The following is a 21,899-nucleotide window of genomic DNA, read 5'->3' as shown; positions in this document are numbered from 1 at the left end:
GATAAATCAGGCTGTAAAATGTTTAAATCGCCCATGGTTCTGAAGTGGGTTTTCACATGCAAAAAGAAAACGCTTCTGAAGTTAAATTTATCATTAAAAAAATCTCCAGACTTATGAGTGGTGTGTGGAAAAGTAAGTTATCTATCATTATGGTACTGAGATGTATATTTTGGCAAATTATAAAATGTCCTGACAGCTTAAACACCCACTCCCTTTCAATAGGGAATTCAAAACCCACGTACGGTTTGCGATTTTTTTTTTAAGGGTACTGCCAGCCCATCAGCTGTGAGTGACTGAACTGCCAGCCCACCAGCCGTGAGTGACTGCACTGCCAGCCCATCAGCCGTGAGTAAGTGAACTGCCAGCCCACCAGCCGTGAGTGACTGCACTGCCAGCCCATCAGTCATGAGTAAGTGAACTGCCAGCCCACCAGCTGTAAGTGACTGAAGTGCCAGCCCAATCATCCATTCAGTCCATCCTCTCCCCCTTCTCTCTCACACAGAGTCACCTGTTTTGGGCAGAATTTCTGGCAGTTTCTCAGCTGCCAGCCTGCCAGGTCCGAGTGACTGTACTGCCAGGCCTCAGTAACTGAGCTGCCTGGCCTCAGTGACTGAGCTGCCAGCCCAAGAATCCATTTGGCCCACAATGTCCATGCTAACCCTCTAGAAACCAGTCCCTTCAGCCCACAACACCCATACTAGCGCAACAGAAAGCCCCCCCCCCCCCCACTGGCCAGCAATATTGGAATTGGTGGAGAGGTGGAATATTGCGTTGGGTGGCCAGCCCACCCGTGTGATGCTCGGACCCAACGGGTCCCACTTAGTCTAGTATTAAGCTATTTTCTTCATTGTGACCTATCGCTATTGAATTTTCAATGTTCTGTATAGACTTTCACTAATGAATCCTTTACCAATTGTGTTAACCTTGCTTTGAAAATGTTAGCACTAGAGGAGTATTGTAACATAGCTGGCAGATCCACATTCATCTGGTCTTTGTTCACAGTTAAGCCTTGACAACACATACACACTCTCCATCAACAAGAGAAAATGTATTTTTCAGAGATACAGCAAAGAAACAGGCCCTTCGGCCCACTGAGTCTGCACTAACCAGCAATCCCCGCACATTAACATTACCCGACTCTCACGAGGGACAATTTTACATTTACAACCAGGTCAATTAACCTACATACCTGCAAAACTGTACGTCTTTGGAGTGTGGAGAAGATCTTGAAGAAAACCCACGCAGGTCTCGGAGAGAGTGTACAAACTCCACACAGACAGCACCAGTGCTCAGGATCGAACCTGAGTCTCTGGCATTGTAAGGGAGTAGCTCTACTGCTACGCCACCGTGCCGCCCTAAGATTTACCTAAATCATACCTAAGACTTCTCTAACCACTTACAAGGAGCATAACATTTTTTCCTTCCCCATTCAAGTAATAAAAACTAATTTGTTTTTTTTCACTTAATCTTGTTCCATCGCATAATTGGAGATACATTAATGGCATTACTTCTTGTTTAGAAATTTGGGTGGATGGCAGAATTGAGTCAAATACAAAATGGTTTTCAAGATAGTGCAGGAAAGTGGAAAGATTTGTGGTATATTCCATGATAACTCAAAGAGACCTGCGGGACTATGAGACGCCTTCCTGCAGTCTTGTTGAAGCCAAACGACATCAGCCCAGGCCAGAATTAGATCATGTGTAGAAATCACGACATGATAATGAAAACTCATAATCACATCATGTGCTTAACCCTATGCACTGCCCTGTTCCTGTTATTCCAAATGCTTTCCTTCTTCAAAGATATACGTGGCAACATGGATGCAATCTGTCCTGCAGAGATTTTGGAAGCAAGACAAGAGCAATCTAAGATAATCACGTTTAATGAGATGTTCTTTGGATATGGCTGACTAGTAATTACCTGTTGTATCCAAGATTTTATGACAGATTTATTATCATGATGCCATGGAAAATTAAGCTGAACATGATCATGGCTTTTGGTAGTTATTTGCTTTATAAAATAACATATTTCTTACAAATCTTCTCTTGCCTACTTATTTGCATGACGTTTTGGATAACCTCCAAGGAGTTTATTATATTCTCTTCTATAATACCTGCTTAATTTTCAACTGGATATTGGGCATAATCTCACGACAATCTCCAAGGAACAATGCTCTAAAGTGCCTTTATTGTCAGATGTGCAAAGTGCTAACAAAGTGAAATTCATACAAAGTGGCGATTCTCCTATCATCACTTACGAGAGCAGCAATGAATATGGCACTTGTCAAAGAAGCATTGAATGAAGGGACTATGATTTCCAAAGGAGGTTTAATTTAGTTTAGTTTATTGTCCCATGTACCGATGTGCAGTGAAAAGCTTTTGTTGCCTGCTAATCAGTCAGCGGAAAGACTATTGAGCCATCCACAGTGTACAGATACTGTTCATGATAAAGGGAATAAGTTTAGTGCAAGATAAAGTCCAGTAAAGGCAGATTAAAGATAGTCCAAGGGTCTCCAATGAGGTAGATGGTAGGTCCATAGGTGGAGTTCCAGCCTGATCCAGATTCCTTCTGCTGGGAAAGGGCAGAGTGGCCCAGAAATGTTTAGGCTTAGAGTCATAGAGTGATACAGTGTGGAAACAGGCCCATCAGCCCAACTCACCCACACTGGCCAACATTGTCCCAGCTACACTAGTCCCACTTGCCTGCGCTTGGACCATATCCCTCCAAACCTGTCCTATCCATGCACCTGTCCAATTGTTTCTTAAATAATGGGATAGTCCCAGCCTCAACTACCTCCTCTGGCAGCTTGTTCCATACCACCTCCTCTGGCTGCTTGTTCTATGTGAAAAAGTTACTCCTCAGATTACTATTAATTCTTTTCCTCTTCACCTTGAACCTATGTCTTCTGGTCCTCGATTCCCACACTCTGGGTAAAAGACTCTGTGCATCTACCCGATCTATTCCTCTCATGATTTTGTATACTTCTATAAGATCTCCCCTCATCCTCATGTAAGAATGGCTGCAAGGAAAAGCCTGGAAAGTATCGTTATCTTTGCAAACTGATGTTTGCAAAGATAACAAGTGTTCAAAGTTAGAAGAATTTATCTCCTTTCTTCTTGAGTATAGAGCTGCAGGAAACAAAGCTTGCAGATTTGTCCCAATAACACATTTCTGAACAGTCCAGGAGTGGCAGCCCATTTGGGATAATATAAATTGCGCATCGTTTCATGAATTTAAATGTCACCTATTGTCAAGTCAAACTGAAATGAAAGAACAGGTGCAGAGAAATGCTACAATTGAAATCACGAGACAGTGATTAAAGTGGGCGGAACCCCAGCCTGCCGAGTTCTGCCTGGGGGTCAAAAGGGCACACAGCACCAGAAGCCAGGGAAGAAGAGAGTAGAGACTTGCGAGCAGAGAACTTGAACAGTAAATCAAAAGGACTGTCCGAAAAGACTGCCGCGAGAGCCAGAAAAGGCAAGCAGGACTGATTTTCTACAGACCCGATTGGCAGCCGGTTTTTCACCTGATAAAGACCAAAAATGGTAAAGACTAAAACTGCTAAAAACTGCTAAGGACTAATCTGCCAAAATAAAAGAAGGAGAAAATAAAAAAGGTGGAAAAGAAGTGTTTGGTCTGAGTGAATCCAGTTCATCATTTCGGGGTAGATAAATCAAATCCCTTTCAAGCGGGGAAACTGCAAAAACATTAGAAGACTTGACAGTGAAAAACCGCTGTGACCAGGAGACTCCAGTGAAAAACCGGGCGGGGCCAGGATCTGGAAACCTGGAAAAGAGACAGTTAAGTCAAGATAAAACATGGCTGATGAAGTTGCTGGAAAGTCAGCTGAGCAGCTCAAGGTGGAGAGGACAACAGCAAAACGGGCATTCTCTCGTCTTGTTAACAGCATCATTAGGAACCATGAAGAAATGTCTGAAGAGGAGCTCAGGAACAATTTCAACAAACTCATGCAGGAGGCCGAAAAAGTCATGGAAGCCAATGACGATGTGGAGGCTGGACTCATTGCAGAGCTGGAGGCGGAGCTGGACGCAGATGAAGTAACTGTGTTAACTGAACAGCAAAAAGCCGACCTGGCAAAGACTGCAAAGGAGTGTGAGTCGAAACTAAAAGAGATCAAAGGGCTCATCCAGGACACTCTATGGGCAAACTTTGGAAATGTTGAATTATCCACCTCACTACAGACAGCAGATGGTGCATGTGAACTTGCTGCTGCCACCGCATCATCAAATAGCAACCAAGAAGCATATGAATTCATGCTTAACCACCTGCAGAAACTGGTAGAGACTGCAAAGGAGACGTACAGTCGGTGGAAACGTTGGGTCCCTCTGGATGAGCAAGAGAGCTTCCAGAAACACCTAAGAACACTCGAGCTTCTGGTCCCCAAGCTGGTTTCCAGGAAGGCTGACTTCATACAGGCAAGAATAAAGAAGAACGCTGAAGGATTAGCACAAGCGGCGAATGCTTTCAATTATCCTTCACCAGCCATCAGACTGAGACCCACGGCCCTTCCTAAGTTTACTGGAAACAAGCGTGACTTTTATAGATGGAGGAAGGATTGGGAAGCACTGCAAAAGCAAGGTGAACCCACTGGATCAAATGAGGTGAAGAAGGTTCAATTGCTGGACAGTCTGGAGGACAAAATTACAAGAGACCTCCGCCTCACAAGTTATAACACTGCAGATGATATCTTTCGTGTCCTAGAGAACCGGTTTGGAAATCAAACAGCTATTGCTATTGAGATAGTGGAGGAGCTTCAGGGAATCCCACCTGTCAGAGGACATCAGCCACGTAAAATAGTGGAATTAATTCAAGCTGTGGAAAAGGCGCTTAATGACTTGAGCGATCTCGGAGACACAGGCGCTATTAAAAATCCACTGATGACAAAATCAATTGAAACCAAGCTTCCAGAAACCCTTAAGAAGGAATGGCTGGTTTATGTAGCTGACAAGAGGAATGCTGTGGCACCAGAGAAACGGTTTGACAGTCTCTTGTCATTTCTCAAAGAGCAGGAGAGCATATACGAACAGCTCGAGCAACTGAGGGACGAGGAGCCGAGTAGAAAGGAAACTCGGACTGAACCAAGACATGCCAGAACCAAGTCTACCAAGTCAGAAAATGACCACAATAGTTGTGTAGTCTGTGGTGACATAAAGCATAAAAGGAAGCTGTACTTCTGCAAGCAGTTTCGAGGGCTAAAGCTGACAGAGAAAAGAGCTGCAGTAAAGAAGTTGGGAGCATGCAAAAAGTGTCTTGAAGTTCATGATGATGGTTCATACTGCAAACCTGCATATCTGTGTAAAAATCAAATCTGCAAGGATGAACAGAATCCTGAGCATCATTTTTATCTGTGCCCCAATTATGAGATGAGGAAAAGCAGTGTGGATCAGAGAAGGAGTAAATTTGGTCCAGAGGAAGATAAAGGCAAGAAGAAATATACAGTGGACCAAGAGGAGTTTTTCAGCAAACTTCCACCAGAGTTGGCAAAACAATGCCGAGATGTGTTCTCCAACACTGCATCAAGAGCCTTCAACACTGCAAAGCATCAGCCAAGCCTCCTAAAGGAAGGTGGACTGCAAGAGCATCCAGTGATTTTGATGCTTCTGGAGGTCGTAGCAAATGCTGGACAAAAGGTTGGGACATTAATTGACTTGGCTTCAGATACCAACTACATAACTCACAAGGCTGCGAGTAGACTGAACCTTAGGAGTGAAGACATCACGCTTATCGTCCATGGAGTTGGGGGGATGAAGGTCCACGTAGAGACGATGCGCTACCTTCTAAAGATCCGAGTGAAGACTCCCAAGGGCACACTCAAGTCGCACCAGTTAGTTTGTTATGGATTGGACAGCATTGCAGATGTTCACAAACATGTGACACCACAGCAGCTGCAAAAGTTCTTTCCAGACGTCCCACTTGAGGAACTTGTGAGACCAAAAGAGATACATTTGCTCATAAGCCATAGAGAAGGTCAGCTAGCGCCTCAGAGGATTAGAACTGTTGGAGATCTCATTCTGTGGGATGGACCACTGGGAAAGACTGTTGGAGGTTGTCATCCTGAGCTATTTGAGAAGCTTACCATGTCAGCCCACATGTCCAAAACACACTTCGCAAGATCAATGAGAGCAGCTGCTTTAAAGTATGAGGAGCTCACTGCCCCAGTCCCTGAGGAACTTTCACCAAACGGACAGGTCGCCGTCAAAGTCCAGAAGTCACGTACATCAACCGCCAATCGGGACTTCTTGGATTGGTGGAAGTGGGATAGCATTGGAGCAGCATGTGAGCCAAAGTGCGGGGGTTGCCGCTGTGGAAACTGCCAGCCAGGCGGAAAAGAAATGACTCTTGCTGAAGAGAGAGAGCTCGAAGTGGTAAGGGAAGGCCTCACCTACATAACAGGAGACCGTCACAGTAAAGACCCACATTGGCATGCTAGCTATCCTTGGTTGGAAGACCCAGCTTCTCTACCAAATAATAAAAGGACAGTAGAAGCCACATTTCTCAGGACGGAGAGGCAGCTATCCAGAGAACCTGAATGGAAAAGTGCCTACACAGCTCAGGTGCACGACATGGTGGACCGAAAGGCTGCAATCAAATTGTCCGAAGACATGATTGCAAACTGGAAGGGACTAGTGTGGTATGTGAGTCACCTTATTGCTCCAAACCCCCACTCTGTCACAACCCCAGTGAGACTAGTGTGGAACAGCAGCCAAAAGTGCAATGGTGTCAGCTTAAATGATTTGCTGATGAAAGATCCAGACGTCCTCAACCAAATTCGCGCCGTCCTCCTCAGATTCAGAGGCGGAATCTATGCTGCTCTGGGAGACATAAAGAAGATGTATAACTCAGTCTGGTTGGAGGACCGTGAAGTACACTTACACAGATTCCTCTGGCGAGATTCCGAGGACGAGGAGCTGGGAGAGTATGCTATCACAAGAGTGAACATCGGAGACAAACCTGCGGGGTGCATTGCACAGTTGGCAATGCGTGAGACTGCTAATCTTCCTTCTTTTACCCACCTCAAGGATGAGCAGCAAGTACTCCAGAAAGACAGCTATGTTGACGACATCCTCACATCTCACAACAGCCTCGACCAGTTGAGAATCATCACAGCAAATGTGGAACGAATCCTAAAAGCTGGTGGGTTTGAGCTCAAGCCTTGGGTTCTGTCTGGCCAAAGTGGGAGGAAGGAGGACAATAATGCTTTAAAGAAAAGCAAAACAAAAAGCATGATCCTACCAAACCAAATGCATGATGATGATAACAAGGCACTTGGTCTGGGCTACATTGTTGAAGAGGACATGCTCCACGTTATGGTGGGAATCAATTTCTCCAAGAGAAAGAAAAGGATGCGGCTTGGTCAAAGCCTTCTACAAGAGCAAATCAAAACTCAGACGCCAAATCCCCTAACAAGAAGAGAGCTTCTCAGCCAGGTAGCAGGGATATATGACCCCATCGGCATAGTGGCTCCTGTTAAACAAAAGGGAGCGATTCTAGTACGCAGAGCTTTCCAAGAAGCAAAAGAGGGAAGCTGTTCGGTCAGAGACACATGGGACATGGCACTCTCAGATGGACTCAGGGAGGATGCAATTAAGCTCTTTGAAGAGTACGTACAACTTGGAAAAGTCAAGTTCGTCAGGGCACTGACTCCCTCTTGCTCCGCAACTGAACCCTTGGGAATCACCTTTTCTGACGGAAGTGAGCACACCTATGGGGCAGTGATGTACCTGAGATGGGATTCAGACCATGGCCCAATTGTCAGACTTGTGGAATCCAAGGCCAAGTTAACTCCCTTGGACCACAGAGGAGACGCTGTTAAAGCAGAGATGTGCGGAGCAGTGTTCGCCTCACGCTTAAAGAAGTATTTTGAGCTACACAGTCAAATTCAAGTGGAGAAGTGGTATCATCTTGTGGATAGCCAAACAATCCTTGGTGCAATACAGCGAGAAAGCTACGGATTTCAGACATTCTTCGCCAATCGGATTGGAGAGATTCAAACAAGCACCAACATTCAGGACTGGCGGTGGATTCCTGGCCCACAAAACATCGCTGATGTAATCACCAGAGGTGCCAGCCCTCAAGACCTTGATCAGTATTCGGAGTGGCAAAATGGACCGAAGTTCCTGGTATTGCCTGTGAGTGAGTGGCCAATAAAATCAGCTAAAGAACTGGCTGCCACTGCCAGAGAGAACATCAACAAGTTACAGAAGAAAGCTTTTGTTGCAGCACTATCAAGGGCCAAAGTAGAGAACCAAGAACCGGAACCAACAAGCCCAAAGAGACCACCTGCAGGGTCAGCTATTCAGAACCTTGTTGATGTCAAGTGGTTCAGCATTCTAACTCGACTGATCAAGACAGTCGCATGGATTTGGAGAGCAGCGAAGAGGTTTCTTGGCAAGAACAAAGCCCTAAACAATCCAAAGTGGGAGGCCATCTCTTTGACAGGAGTCATTACAATAAGAAAACAAGAAAATGCTCTAAAATACATTTTTTGTGCTGCGCAATGGGGCACAACTTTCCCAAGCACCACAACAGATTGACTGGTAGCCTATAAAGACCAAGTTCAAACCTAGACTTCAAAGTTTGACTTTAAAGCGTCGATCTCCCAAGTGGTTCCATTGGAAGATCGAGTGGGAGGTGTCAAGTCAAACTGAAATGAAAGAACAGGTGCAGAGAAATGCTACAATTGAAATCACGAGACAGTGATTAAAGTGGGCGGAACCCCAGCCTGCCGAGTTCTGCCTGGGGGTCAAAAGGGCACACAGCACCAGAAGCCAGGGAAGAAGTGAGTAGAGACTTGCGAGCAGAGAACTTGAACAGTAAATCAAAAGGACTGTCCGAAAAGACTGCCGCGAGAGCCAGAAAAGGCAAGCAGGACTGATTTTCTACAGACCCGATTGGCAGCCGGTTTTTCACCTGATAAAGACCAAAAATGGTAAAGACTAAAACTGCTAAAAACTGCTAAAAACTGCTAAGGACTAATCTGCCAAAATAAAAGAAGGAGAAAATAAAAAAGGTGGAAAAGAAGTGTTTGGTCTGAGTGAATCCAGTTCATCATTTCGGGGTAGATAAATCAAATCCCTTTCAAGCGGGGAAACTGCAAAAACATTAGAAGACTTGACACCTATTCTTTAAGGGCGGCACAGTGAAGCAGCTGGCAGAGCTGCTGCCACACAGTGCCAGGGTCCCGGGTTCGATCCTGACCACAGGTGCTGTCTGTGTGGAGTTTACACGTTCTCCCTGTTACTGTAGGTTTCCTCTGGGTGCTCTGGTTTCCTCACACATCCCAAAGATTTACAAGTTTGTAAATTAATTGCCGTGTGTAAAGTTGCTCCAAGGTAAAGCTTATCCCTCAGGAACTTATCTATGACATATGCTAGGCTCATGGGTCTATACTTTCCAGGCTTGTCCTTGCAGACATTCATACATAGAATCACAACATTAACCACCCTTCAATCAACTGTACACAAGGATGTTTGCACAAGTGACAAATGTCTACAACCATCATGTATCATCCTCAATGGCTGAGGATTGGAGGGTAGCTAATGTAACCGCACTTTTTAAAAAGGGAGAGAGAGAGAAAACAGGGAATTACAGACCAGTTAGTCTAACATCGGTTGTGGGGAAACTGCTAGGGTCAGTTATTAAAGATGGGATAGCAGCACATTTGGAAAGTGGTGAAATCATTGGACAAAGTCAGCATGGATTTATGAAAGGTAAATCATGTCTGACGAATCTTATAGAATTTTTCGAGGATGTAACTAGTAGAGTGGATAAGGGAGAACCAGTGGATGTGTGATATCTGGACTTTCACAAGGCTTTCAACAAGGTCCCACATAAGAGATTAGTATACAAACTTAAAGCACACGGTATTGGGGGTTCAGTATTGATGTGGATAGAGAACTGGCTGGCAGACAGGAAGCAAAGAGTAGGAGTAAACGAGTCCTTTTCAGAATGGCAGGCAGTGACTAGTGGGGTACCGCAAGGCTCAGTGCTGGGACTTCAGCTATTTACAATATATATTAATGATTTGGACGAGGGAATTGAATGCAATATCTCCAAGTTTGCGGATGACACGAAGCTGGGGGGCAGTGTTAGCTATGAGGAGGATGCTAGGAGGCAGCAAGGTGACTTGGATAGGCTGGGTGAGTGGGCAAATGCATGGCAGATGCAGTATAATGTGGATAAATGTGAGGTTATCCACTTTGGTGGCAAAAACAGGAAAGTAGACTATTATCTGAATGGTGGCCGATTAGGAAAGGGGGAGATGCAACGAGACCCTGGTGTCATGGTACACCAGTCATTGAAAGTAGGCATGCAGATGCAGCAGGCAGTGAAGAAAGCGAATGGTATGTTAGCATTCGTAGCAAAAGGATTTGAGTATAGGAGCAGGGAGGTTCTACTGCAGTTGTACAGGGTCTTGGTGAGATCACGCCTGGAGTATTGCGTACAGTTTTGGTCTCCTAATCTGAGGAAAGACATTCTTGCCATAGAGGGAGTACAGAGAAGGTTCATCAGACTGATTCCTGGAATGTCAGGACTTTCTTATGAAGAAAGACTGGAAAGACTCGGCTTGTAATAGGTAGAATTTAGAAGATTGAGGGGGTATCTTATGGAAACTTACAAAATTCTTAAGGGTTTGGACAGGCTAGATGCAGGAAGATTGTTATCGGTGTTGGGGAAGTCCAGAACAAGGGGTCACAGTTTAAGGATAAGGGGGAAATCTTTTAGGACCGAGATGAAAAAAACATTTTTCACACAGAGAGTGGTGAATCTCTGGAATTCTCTGCCACAGAAGGTAGTTGAGGCCAGTTCATTGGCTATATTTAAGAGGGAGTTAGATGTGGCCTTTGTGGCTAAAGGTATCAGGGGGTATGGAGAGAAGGCAGGTACAGGATACTGAGTTGGATGATCAGCCATGATCATATTGAATGGCGGTGCAGGCTCGAAGGGCCGAATGGCCTGCTCCTGCACCTATTTTCTATGTTTCTATCATCAGTTAGAAATGAATCAGTTCAGTATGAATCAAGAAATTAGATTAATACAAGAGGAATATTATATTCATGACATGATGACCTTTAGTAGTCTGTAGTTGGCACCCATCCCTCTGCGAGAGATGATGGTGTGGCTTTGATGTTGTCCTGCATGGGGAGGGGAATGTATCATCTAAGGTTGCTTTTCCTGCTGTGGCTGACTAGGCCTATCCTTGACAGGCAGACCCTCCCACAGCTTCCACCTTTATTGCAAAAACATTTGAATTCCAGAGAAAGGTCACATTATTGTAATTATGCAAGGCCCTTCTTAGACCTGTGCTACCGAGTGTAGGTCTGGCCTGTCTGCCTATACCAATAGACGATTAGACGTGCTACAGTGGATGTGGGAAAGGTTCAGTTGATAGATTCCTGGGAGGGGGGCTTGCAGTGTGAAAGGAGATTAGGAGATTGGACATACATACCCATAGTGTCATGGACTCATAGAGTCAAACAGTGTGGAGAAACAGGCCCTTTGTCCCAACATGTCCACAACCACCAACATGTCCCATCTGCACGTCTCACTTGCTTGCATTTGGCCCATATCCCTCTAAACCTGACCTATCCATGTACCTGTCTAATTGCTTCTTAAATGTGGTGATAGTCCCTGCTCTAACTATAAACGGAGTTTATATGTTCTCCCCATAACCTGCGTGGGTTTTCTCCAGGATCAAGATCCTGCTGTAATACTTGATAGCCATATTCACTGTCAGCAAGACCAATTCTTTTATCATCATCTACAATCTTATTAATCATACCTTGTACTTTCTTGTCTAAATCATTGATATAGATGACAAATAACACAGACAAATAACAATTCAGTTGCTTCCTACACATTTCGTCTGCTCCACTGTGAAATCTCCTCAAGGTATGTCCACTTTGAAGACATTCTCATCCTCTCTCCGATGAGAGTTCTACAACATCCTCTCTCACTGCTCCCCCTCTGTGATTATCTCTCTACATCATCGTCTATATTGCTCATTTCCCTTTTCCCTAACTAGTCTGAAGAAGGGTCTCGACCTAAAACGTCATCCATCCCTTCTCTCCAGAAATGCCGCCTGTCCCGCTGAGTTACTCCAGCATTTTGTGTCTACCTTCTAGTTATCAAGCTCTCTTTGCATCCCATGCAATCTAACCTTCCAGAGCTCATGCACTTTATTCTCAATCTTCCCACAGTGTCCTTGGATATTTCTAATCAATTCTGGCTGATTTATCTACTTTGATATATCTTAGGACATTCAGCACCTCCTCAACTGTAATGCAGTCCTCAAGACTATTAACTTTCCTAAGATCCCCAGTCTTCATATCTTTCCTCGCAGTAAAAATAGAGAAGAAATATTTATTGAGAACCTTGTCCATTTCCTCTGTCCATGTATAGACGATCACTTTGATTTCTGGGGGACACTATTGTCTCTCCTGTTACCTTTTTTGCTTAATATTCTTATAATGTTTCTTTGGATTATCAATCTTATCTGCCAGAGCTATCTCTAGCCCCATTTCTGCCCTATTTCCTCCTTAATCCCCCACACTCGATCCCTGCTGTCTATACCTGACCCATGCCTTCTCCTTTATCCTGACCACAACCTCTATTTCACTGGTCATTCAGGCTTCCTTATTCCTTCCTACGTTTCCTTTACTCTAACATGAACAAGCATACCTTGAACTTTCACTTAAGTACTTTTAAAAACGTTCCCACTTTCCAGACGACTCTTTGCCCAATAAACATTCTGCTCCAATTGAATTTTTGCCAACTCCAGCCTAATACCACTAGGGCAGCACGATAGTAAACCTGGTAGAGCTGTTGATCTGGGTTTGTAGAGTCTCGGTTTGATCCAGACCTCAGGATCCTGCTATGTGTGTGGGGGTTTGCACATTCACCCAGTAATACTTCAATGTCCTCCCTCATGCCAAAGATGTGCAGATTTGTAGGTTAATTGGCCTCTGTAATTTGCCACTCGTGTGTTGGGAGTGAATTTGAAAGATGGATAACATAGAATTAGTGTAACCAGCTGATCCATGCTGTGCATTAGTTCATACTCTCGCTGTGCACTAATTAATACTAGTTAATACTGTGGATTTAGTTAACCAAAGCGCTCGTTTCAAATCCTGTATCTGTCAATCAATCAAATTGTCAATATTTGACAACATTTAAAAAATATTAAGACCTTTAACTTGGGCACCAGCCTTGGCCTTATCCATAATAATTTTAAAGCTAATTTGAACCGATTTCCATAAAAGCTAACAATATAATGGAATGCAATAAAGTGAGATCCAGGAAGAGCTAGACAACTAGATAGGAGGCAGGGAATGATGGCAGAAGGTTGATTTTCAGAGAGGAGGCCTGTGACTAGTGGTGTGCCTCAGGGAACCATGCTGGAGCCAATGCTGTTTGGGGTTTAAATCACTGATGTGGATGATAATGTAGAAAACATAATCAGTAAGTTTGCTGATGACACCAAAATGGGTCATATCACAGATAGCAAAGATTGTTATAAAAAATTACAGCACGATATCGAACAGTTGGGCACGACGAAACTGGGGAATGATCAATGGAGTTTAATGTAGATAAGTGTGCGGTGTTGTACTTTGGGTAGTCTAACAAGGGCAGCATCTACACAGTGAATGGCAGGGCCCTGGGGAGTCTTGTACAACAGAGGGATCTCGGAGTGCAGATATGTATTTCTTTGAAAGTGGTGTCATAGGTAGATATGTTAGTACGTATTTCGGTACATTTGCCTTCATCAGTCAGGGCGCTTGAGTATAGAAGTTGTGATGTTAAATTACAGTTATACATGACATTGGTAAAGCTACATTTGGAGTATTGTGTTTAGTTTTGGTCACCCTTTTTCAGGAAAAATTTTGTTAAGCTGAAAAGAGTGTAAAATATTTAAGAGTATGTTGACAGGACTCAAGGACCTGAGCTATAGGGAGTGGTTGGACAGAGGTGTAAGATCATGAGAGGAATAAATAGGGAAAATGCAGTCTTTTTACCCACAGTTGGGTCATCAAATCCAGAAGATATGGGTAAGAGTGGAAAGATTTAATACAATCCTGAAGGGCAACTTTTTCACACAGGTGGTATATGGAAGATAGACACAAAATGCTGGAGTAACTCAGTGGGACAGGCAACATCTCTGCATAGAAAGAATGGGTGATGTTTTGTGTCAAGACCCTCCTTCAAACTGTTTGGGGTGAGGGAGACATAGAGATATGGAAGGGTAAGGTGTGAAGGTCAGAAAGAAGCAACAGCCAGAAGAGCGTATTGGCTGAAAGAAGGCGACTCAGAGGGAACGGAGATTTAAAAAGAGCGCCAAAGTTTCAAGTAATTTACAGATTAGCCCTAAAGTAGTGGATTAGGTAGCAGATAAAAATAAGTGCATCTGTCGCGGTGCGAACCTTGTTAAGGTGAAGTGCCTTGGTGAGTAAAGTGCGAGTCTTCGGCGAGGAGGCTGAGGCGAGGAGAAAGAGAAGGTGAGAGGCACAAACAATTGGGATTTGTCGACTGAAATAATGGCAGGCAAGTTGTTAGAGTGTGTCTCTTGCAGGATGTGGGAAGTCAGGGACACTGCTGATGCCTCTGACAACTACATCTGCAAAAATTGTGTCCATGTGCAGCTCCTGAAGGACCGTGTTAGGGAACTGGAGCAGCAGCTGGATGATCTCAGGACCATCCAGGAAAACAAGAGCTTCCTGGACAGGACTTACAATGAGGTTGTTGCACCAAGGGTACAAGAAGACCAAAGACCAAATAGGAATAAGAGGCCGATTCACTGGATGTGTTCAAAAGCGAGTTAGATAGAGCTCTAGGGCTAACGGAATGAAGGGATATGGGGAGAAGGCAGGAAGGGGGTACTGATTGTGGATGATCAGCCATGATCACATTGGATGGCGGTGCTAGCTCAAGGGGCCGAATGGCCTACTCACCTATTGTCTATTTTTCTATGAAAATGAGATCAAAGGCAACAAAGATCAAGGAAAATGCAGATTGGATCATTGTTATCTGAGGGAAAGATGACAATGAGACATACAATCGGTAAAATTCAATCAGGAGGTCAGTAAAACTATTTGGTGTAGTGCTGGAGAGCAGGAGGAATCACAGAGGGGGAGCACCAAGAAAGGATGTTGCAGAATTCTCATCGGAGAGAGAACGTCTTCAAAGTAGGTATACCTTGGAGATTTTGCAGTGGAGCAGATGGAATATGTAGTTTTTTCATCTTTTTGTTATTTTTAGCATTTGTTAAAAGTTTGTTTTAATATACTGCGGTTTGTTTTATGTGGGGGGAGGGTGGAGGGGATCGGGGGAAACTTTTTTTCAAGTTCCTACCTTTCCGGAGATGTGATCAATTTTTCGGATCACATTCTCCGGGCTCTGCGGCCCAACATCGCTGGAGCTGGCCTCCTCGGACTGTCGTGAGCCCCACCGCGGGGCGCGGACTGACTGACTTCGCTTGCCTGCGATCCCTTGCCTGGGATCGCTCCAACTGTGGCCTGCGGACTTACCATCAAGGGCTCGCAGTCTCAGGAGAGGCTAGTCGGGAGCTCCAATACCACAGAAGGTTCGATCGCCCGGCGTGGGGAAGCTGACAACCCCCCGATGCAGGAGCTGAACGCCCGACGCAGAGCGCCCGAACGCCGCCGGCTACGGGAGTCAAGACTGTCCCGTCAACCGTGGGCTCGAGGCCCTCGACGGAGGAAGAACAAAAGGAAGGACTTGAACTTTATTTCGCCTTCCTTCACAGTGAGGAATGTGTAGGAGTCACTGTGGTGGATGTTCATGTTAAAATGTGTTTTTGAGTCTGTTGTTTTTAATTGTATGACTGACCTGGCCAGTGAAATTCCTCGTATACTGTAAAACATATTTGGCGAATAAAATCTGATTCTGATTCTGATTCTGATTCTGAACTGCTTATGCTGGTTTACATCAAAGATAGACACAAATGCTGGATTAACTCAGAGGGATAGGTAGCATCTCTGGATAAATGAATGGGTGATGTTGTGAATTTGTGAAACTCAACCCAAGACGTCACCCATTCCTTCTATCCAGAGATGCTGGATTGTTTTTATCTTTGGTGGTATATGGAAGTTGGTTAAGGCAGCTACTATAACAACATTTAAAAGATATTTGGCCATATACATGGATCGGAAAGGGGTCACAGTTTAAGGATAAGGGGGAAATCTTTTAGGACCGAGATGAGAAAAACATTTTATGATCTCTGGAATTCTCTGCCACAGAAGGTAGTTGAGGCCAGTTCATTGGCTATATTTAAGAGGGTGTTAGATGTGGCCCTTGTGGCTAAAGGGATCAGAGGGTATGGAGAGAAGGCAGGTACAGGATACTGAGTTGGATGATCAGCCATGATCATATTGAATGGCGGTGCAGGCTCGAAGGGCCGAATGGCCTACTCCTGCACCTGTTTTCTATGTTTCTATGGAAAGATTTGGAGGGATATGGGCCAAAATGCAGCCAGGTGGGACTAATGTAGATGTATGTCAGCTTGGTCAAGTTTTTGTGCTGTATGACTATATAAATTATTACAATGATGTAAGATTAATATTACCCCTGAAAATCTATACTTGTTCTGATGTAATTGCACCATTATTTTGGCTTCAGTGGTAATAAACTAGATCAAGCAATGGAATTCTCTAAACTAATACATCTTGGGCAGCAATTTAAATATCTTGAATGGATCAAAAGAGTAGGAGCTGGGCCTTCTGATGCACAGTACTGTCCGTGAGGGGTCTGTACTTTCTGCTGGTGACCACGTGGGTTTCCTCCAGGTGCTTTGGTTTCCTCCCACTTTACATGTGTGGGCAGGTTAATAGGGCCACTGTAAATTGCTCCTAGTATGTAGGTGGGTGGTATGATCTGGAGAGTTGTTGAGACTTTGTGGAGATTAAAACAAAATGGGATTAATGATAGATTAGTGAAAATAGGTTGGTGAAAGCGGGCACAGACTTGGAGGACCGAAGAGAAATACAGCATGGAAGAACGTTCTCAACCTGAAACGTCACTCATTCCTTCTATCCAGAGATGTTGCCTGTCCCGCAGAGTTGTTATAAAATGCATCAATAACAATATGCGCAAAAAAATGTTTTAACTGCTAATAGGAACAGAACAGCAGCTAGTAGAGCTGCTGCCCCATCAATTCAATGCAATTCAATTCAATTCAATTGCCCTTTATTGTCATTCAAACAAGCAAGGTTTGAACGAAATAACAGCAAAAAAAACAAAAAACCCACAATTAACACAGTTCCACATAAACATCCATCACAGTGAATCTCCAAACACCTCCTCACTGTGATGGAAGGCAAAAGTCTTATCTCTTCCCTGTCCTTTGTTCTTCTCCCGCGGTCAGGCAGCCAAACTGCAACGTCGAGGTGACTGGGGCACCTGATGTTAAAGCCCCCGGCGGGCGATGGTATGTCCCGCGGCCATTTAAGCCGCGCTAGTCGATGTAAGGCCCTGCTCCAAACCCCTCTGATTCAAACCCTTCGATTCGTGCGGGCGAAGTTGCCGCTGCAGGAGCTCCCTGCCAGGGAAAGTCCCGGGTCTCCCACCAGGGACCTGCGAGCTCCCGACTCCACCGTCCACAGGGCCCATGGCCGAAGCTCCGAAGTCGGGTCGCAGCCACAGCCGCAGCGCCACCACAACCCCGAAGTCAGCCAGCTCCGCAGTGGTGAGTCCACAGGCTCAATGGCTGGAGCCCTCGGGTCGATTCCGGTTGGAGGCCACCAGCTCCACGATGTTAGGCCCCAACGACAACGGAGACACGACAAGGAAAAAGTCGCGTCCCCCGATCAGGGAGGAGATTAAAACGTTTCCCCCACACTCCCCGCCTCCCACATATACACTGCTAAAAATAACATACTCCTAACAGGACAAAAACAAAGAAAAAAGACAGATGGACTGCAGTCGAGCCACTGCCACAAGGCACCGCCACCAGCACCACTTGTGCCAGAGACGTAGGTTCAATCCTGACCTCGGCTGCTGCCAGTGTGGAGTTTGCAAATTCTCCCTCTGAGTGCGTTTCCTCTGAGTGCCCCAGTTTCCTCTAACGTTTCAAATTTTTGTTCAGTATACTAGTAGTAGATTTAGTATTTAGATTTATTTGAAATATTAACAAATATTGTGTTGTGGCAATTTGAGCAGAGACATATAACAGAAATGCTAAAGAATATCAGCAGATCACATTGCATTCATGGAAGAAACACAGTTAACATTTTTAGCTGTGGACCCTTTTTTTAAAAGTTTTAGATTTTCAGTATCTGCATTTTTTTTAAATGTTAAGTAACATGTTACTTGGGTCACTGACACTGGGCCACAGTTATTGATTCTGTCTCTCTTTCCATTACTGTGGCCTAAACTGCTGAGAATTTCCATCTTTGTTGGTTTTTGTTTTAGATATCCAGCATTTGTAGTTTTTTTTAATTTCGGATATCCTGAGGTGGTGGCACAGTGGGGCAGCTGATAAAGCTGCTGACTCACAATGCCACAGAATTGGGTTTGATGCTGATCTTGGGTGCTGCCTGTGTGGAGTCTGCATATTCTCCCCGTCGCCACATGGGGTTCCCCCAGCTCCTCTGATTTTCTCACACATCCCAAACACTTGTTGGTCTGCAGGTTGAGTAGGCTCTGCAAATTGCCCCTAATGTGCAGGGAGTAGATGAGAAAGTAGAATTATGTCGTGTAAATGGGTGAACGGTGATCAGGGTGGGTTGAAAGACCTGCTTCCAAGTTGATTCTCTAAACTGAACTAAGCTAACCATTTGATTGAATCTTTAAAAAATAGTCAATGACCTTTCTTTCATGAGAGGTTAAAAGTTTAAACAAAACTGAGTTTAAAGAGACAGTTTATAACACCAGTCCTTCAAGTAACATTCCTGTCAGTATTGTTTCTCAAGAAATTTAAGAGAGTTTATTGTCATGTGGCCCAGATAGAACAATGAAATTCTTGCTTTGCTTCAGCACAACAGAATATGGTAGGCATGTATAAATAAAGAACAGAATGGATCAGTGTGACTATATACCAAGGAACATATATATACACACATAAACAAACAGATAAAGTGCAATGGGGTATTAATGATCAGAGTTTTGTTTGAGTTGAGTTTAATAGCCTGATGGCTGTGGGGAAGTAGCTATTCCTGAACCTGGATGTTGCAGATTTCAGGCTCCTGTACCTTCTACCTGAAGGCAGCAGGGAGCTGAGTGAGTGGCCAGGAGTGTGTGTGGGTCCTTGATGATGCTGGCAAATCTGGGTAAATTGATGAGATAGGTATCCTTTTAATGTAAAACTCTTTGGGCAATATTGTGCCAATTATATATAGTTAATCTTTTGAGTAATTTGTTACATTGCGTAAAGTTTATTGTATGGATTAACATATCAATGTTAATGCCTGCAGCGTTGCTGTAATGTGTCATCAATCTATTTTCATAACTTAGAGTAACTAGGGAGCCACAAAGATTTCCTTTTGACAATTTTACTATTTACAGAAGAAAAAGAACATTTTCAACCTTCACACAAATTCTAGCGATTAAAGATGCGGGAGATAACAAATTTAAAGTGATGATGTCTTTTCATTCACATCTAGCAATCAAACTAATCATCATTTTTTAAACTAAGCTAGTTGAATTATAAGAAGATCATGGACTATATCACTGAGATAACGTAATATACTCAATATAAGGAATATATATCTGAGCAGGACATAGATGAGGAGAAATTTCTTCATACACATGGAATTCTCTACCCTGGTAATGGAGGCTCATTCAAAACAGGGATCAATAGATTTCTGAATATTATGGGAATTACAAGAAATGGGGATATTGCACAAATATGCTTTAGAGCTTGAAGAACACCTACGGTCTTGAGAAGCAACAGTGGTCGCAAAGGACCAAAAGGCCCACTTCTGCCTCGACTTCATATATATATATTTACGTTCTTGGATGTAGATTTTCTTGACAAGGAATATTTTGAAAGAATCATGAGAAAAATCAATGCATGTAGAATTTATGCAGGTAATGGAATGGGATTAGTGACTGAGACAAAGCAGCGACCAGGGACTTTCTCTTTTAACTGGGAGCCTCTGTGAATTGGTGTTTAATAAGTCTGCTAGTAATATGGAAATTCAGGAAAAGACTTATGGAATGGGTGAATTTATTACAAGCTAAATTTGTAAAGTGCAAGGTGAATTAGTTTAGGAGAAGATAAATGTTTTACATTTATTCTTGGAAAAATAATAAATCAAATGGGGCAGTTGGCCTGCATATTTTGCAGATTTTATGCCTTCTATAGAATTTAATGTAGGTACCAAATCTAAAGTAATGTTTCCATAATAAACTTGCACACACATTATTAGACCACTTAAAAAAAGTAATGGCATGGTACATGAGTGATTTGTGATTGCTTCATAATAATCATAATAATTGCTGCCCTTTTTGTTTGTTTATTTATTTGACATTTTAACCAAATATTAGCTAAAATCAAAGGGCAGCATCTCTTTAATGTTTGGTAAAAGCAGGCAATTTAGAGCTATCATTAAAATGTAGGGGATCTTACTTTCCTTTCCTTCCACCACCAATTAGGATAATTTACTGAACTTTCAAAACTGTAAAATAAAGAAATTCCTTTGCTCTTTTACTGAATATGAATATGATCGAATATGTAATTGCCTTCAACAACTTTTAAAACGTGCTGCTTGACACATGGAAATGATCATATCAACCAGAGAATATATTTGGGGATGATGCAATTTTGACAACAAACTCAAAGCTTTTTTATTTAGTTACAAGAATGTTTCCGAGATTTTACAGAATAGTATTTTTTTGGTTGTTCGACGAATTTATCTGAGGTTACTCAAGAAATAATTGGTTCCATAATAACTCTTCACATTGAGCTATAGGGAAGGGTTTATTGATTCTTTTACATCAGATCCACACACTGATAGCAAAAAGGTTCCACAAATAAATAATTGAGCATTAAGGTTTTCATTTTCCAGTGTAAAAAAATATTAAATCGTCAAAAATGTACTATTAACAATATTTCATACTGTAACTTCTGTGCAATTATTTTGTATGGATTGATGCTATTCTTGGAAATGGGAATGTATAAATTTAAAGTCATTCAAATTATTGTTACGAGTCTTTGTCAAACTTACTTTTCTTCCAGCACCTGCTTCTGGTATTCTTCATATTCTTCTCTTGTCATGCCTGCTGCAGCTGCAGGATCCGAGGAACCTCCTTCTTCTTTACTTTCTTCACTTCCACCTCCAAGCCCCAAATTCTTTACCTGGCTACTCACCATCGATTTCAACAAGAAAGACATTTTATTATGAAAATAATTCGATTTTAAGTCACAAATAAAAAAAAGTGTTTGTGAGGAAAATGAAGAGCGAACCAGTCAGTCTGCCTGGTTTTTACATTAAGGTGCCTTTGAGAAAATGGTTTGCATTTAGTAATCTGGATTAAACCACTGATCTCATGAATCTTCCAAAGGCAGATGGTTCAGATCACACTGTGCATTCATTATTGCTCACCATCTATTTCTATTGATATTTACGTAATGCGTGAGCAACTGTTTTTTTGCCGATAGAATCCTGTTTTCTTGTTGATTAAAAATAAATGAAATGAAAACACTAAATTGCATCAGAATTTGAAATTTTATTCAGAGAAATTCAACCAAGTATATCTTTTTAATCAGATTCGCCTTTAATCAGATAGCAGCTGTTGTCGAAAAACAATGCAGGTCAAAAGAGAGGTTTATATAAAAATACATCATGAATGATATGAGCTGTATTCAGATGACCACCAACGATGAATAAAGGAAAGTAAATTCCACAGCACAGTATGTTAGG

At 43.1% G+C, this 21,899-nt stretch overlaps 1 protein-coding gene across 1 annotated transcript in view; it reads right to left on the bottom strand.

The window, feature by feature from the left end:
* cplx4 (complexin 4) overlaps nucleotides 1–21,370 on the bottom strand; it is a 51,303-nt gene extending 29,933 nt beyond the window's left edge. Inside the window, exon 1 of the mRNA XM_033025788.1 lies at nucleotides 21,204–21,370. Within this exon, the coding sequence (XP_032881679.1) occupies nucleotides 21,204–21,370 (167 nt within the window). The remainder of the gene's footprint in view (nucleotides 1–21,203) is intronic.
* Nucleotides 21,371–21,899: the final 529 nt, after the last annotated feature.

The sequence above is a fragment of the Amblyraja radiata genome, chromosome 1 (genome assembly GCF_010909765.2).
Source record: "Amblyraja radiata isolate CabotCenter1 chromosome 1, sAmbRad1.1.pri, whole genome shotgun sequence".
Lineage (NCBI taxonomy): Eukaryota > Metazoa > Chordata > Chondrichthyes > Rajiformes > Rajidae > Amblyraja > Amblyraja radiata.
The sequence above is the reverse complement of the archived record's forward strand: the minus strand, read 5'-3'. Positions and strand labels throughout refer to the sequence as shown.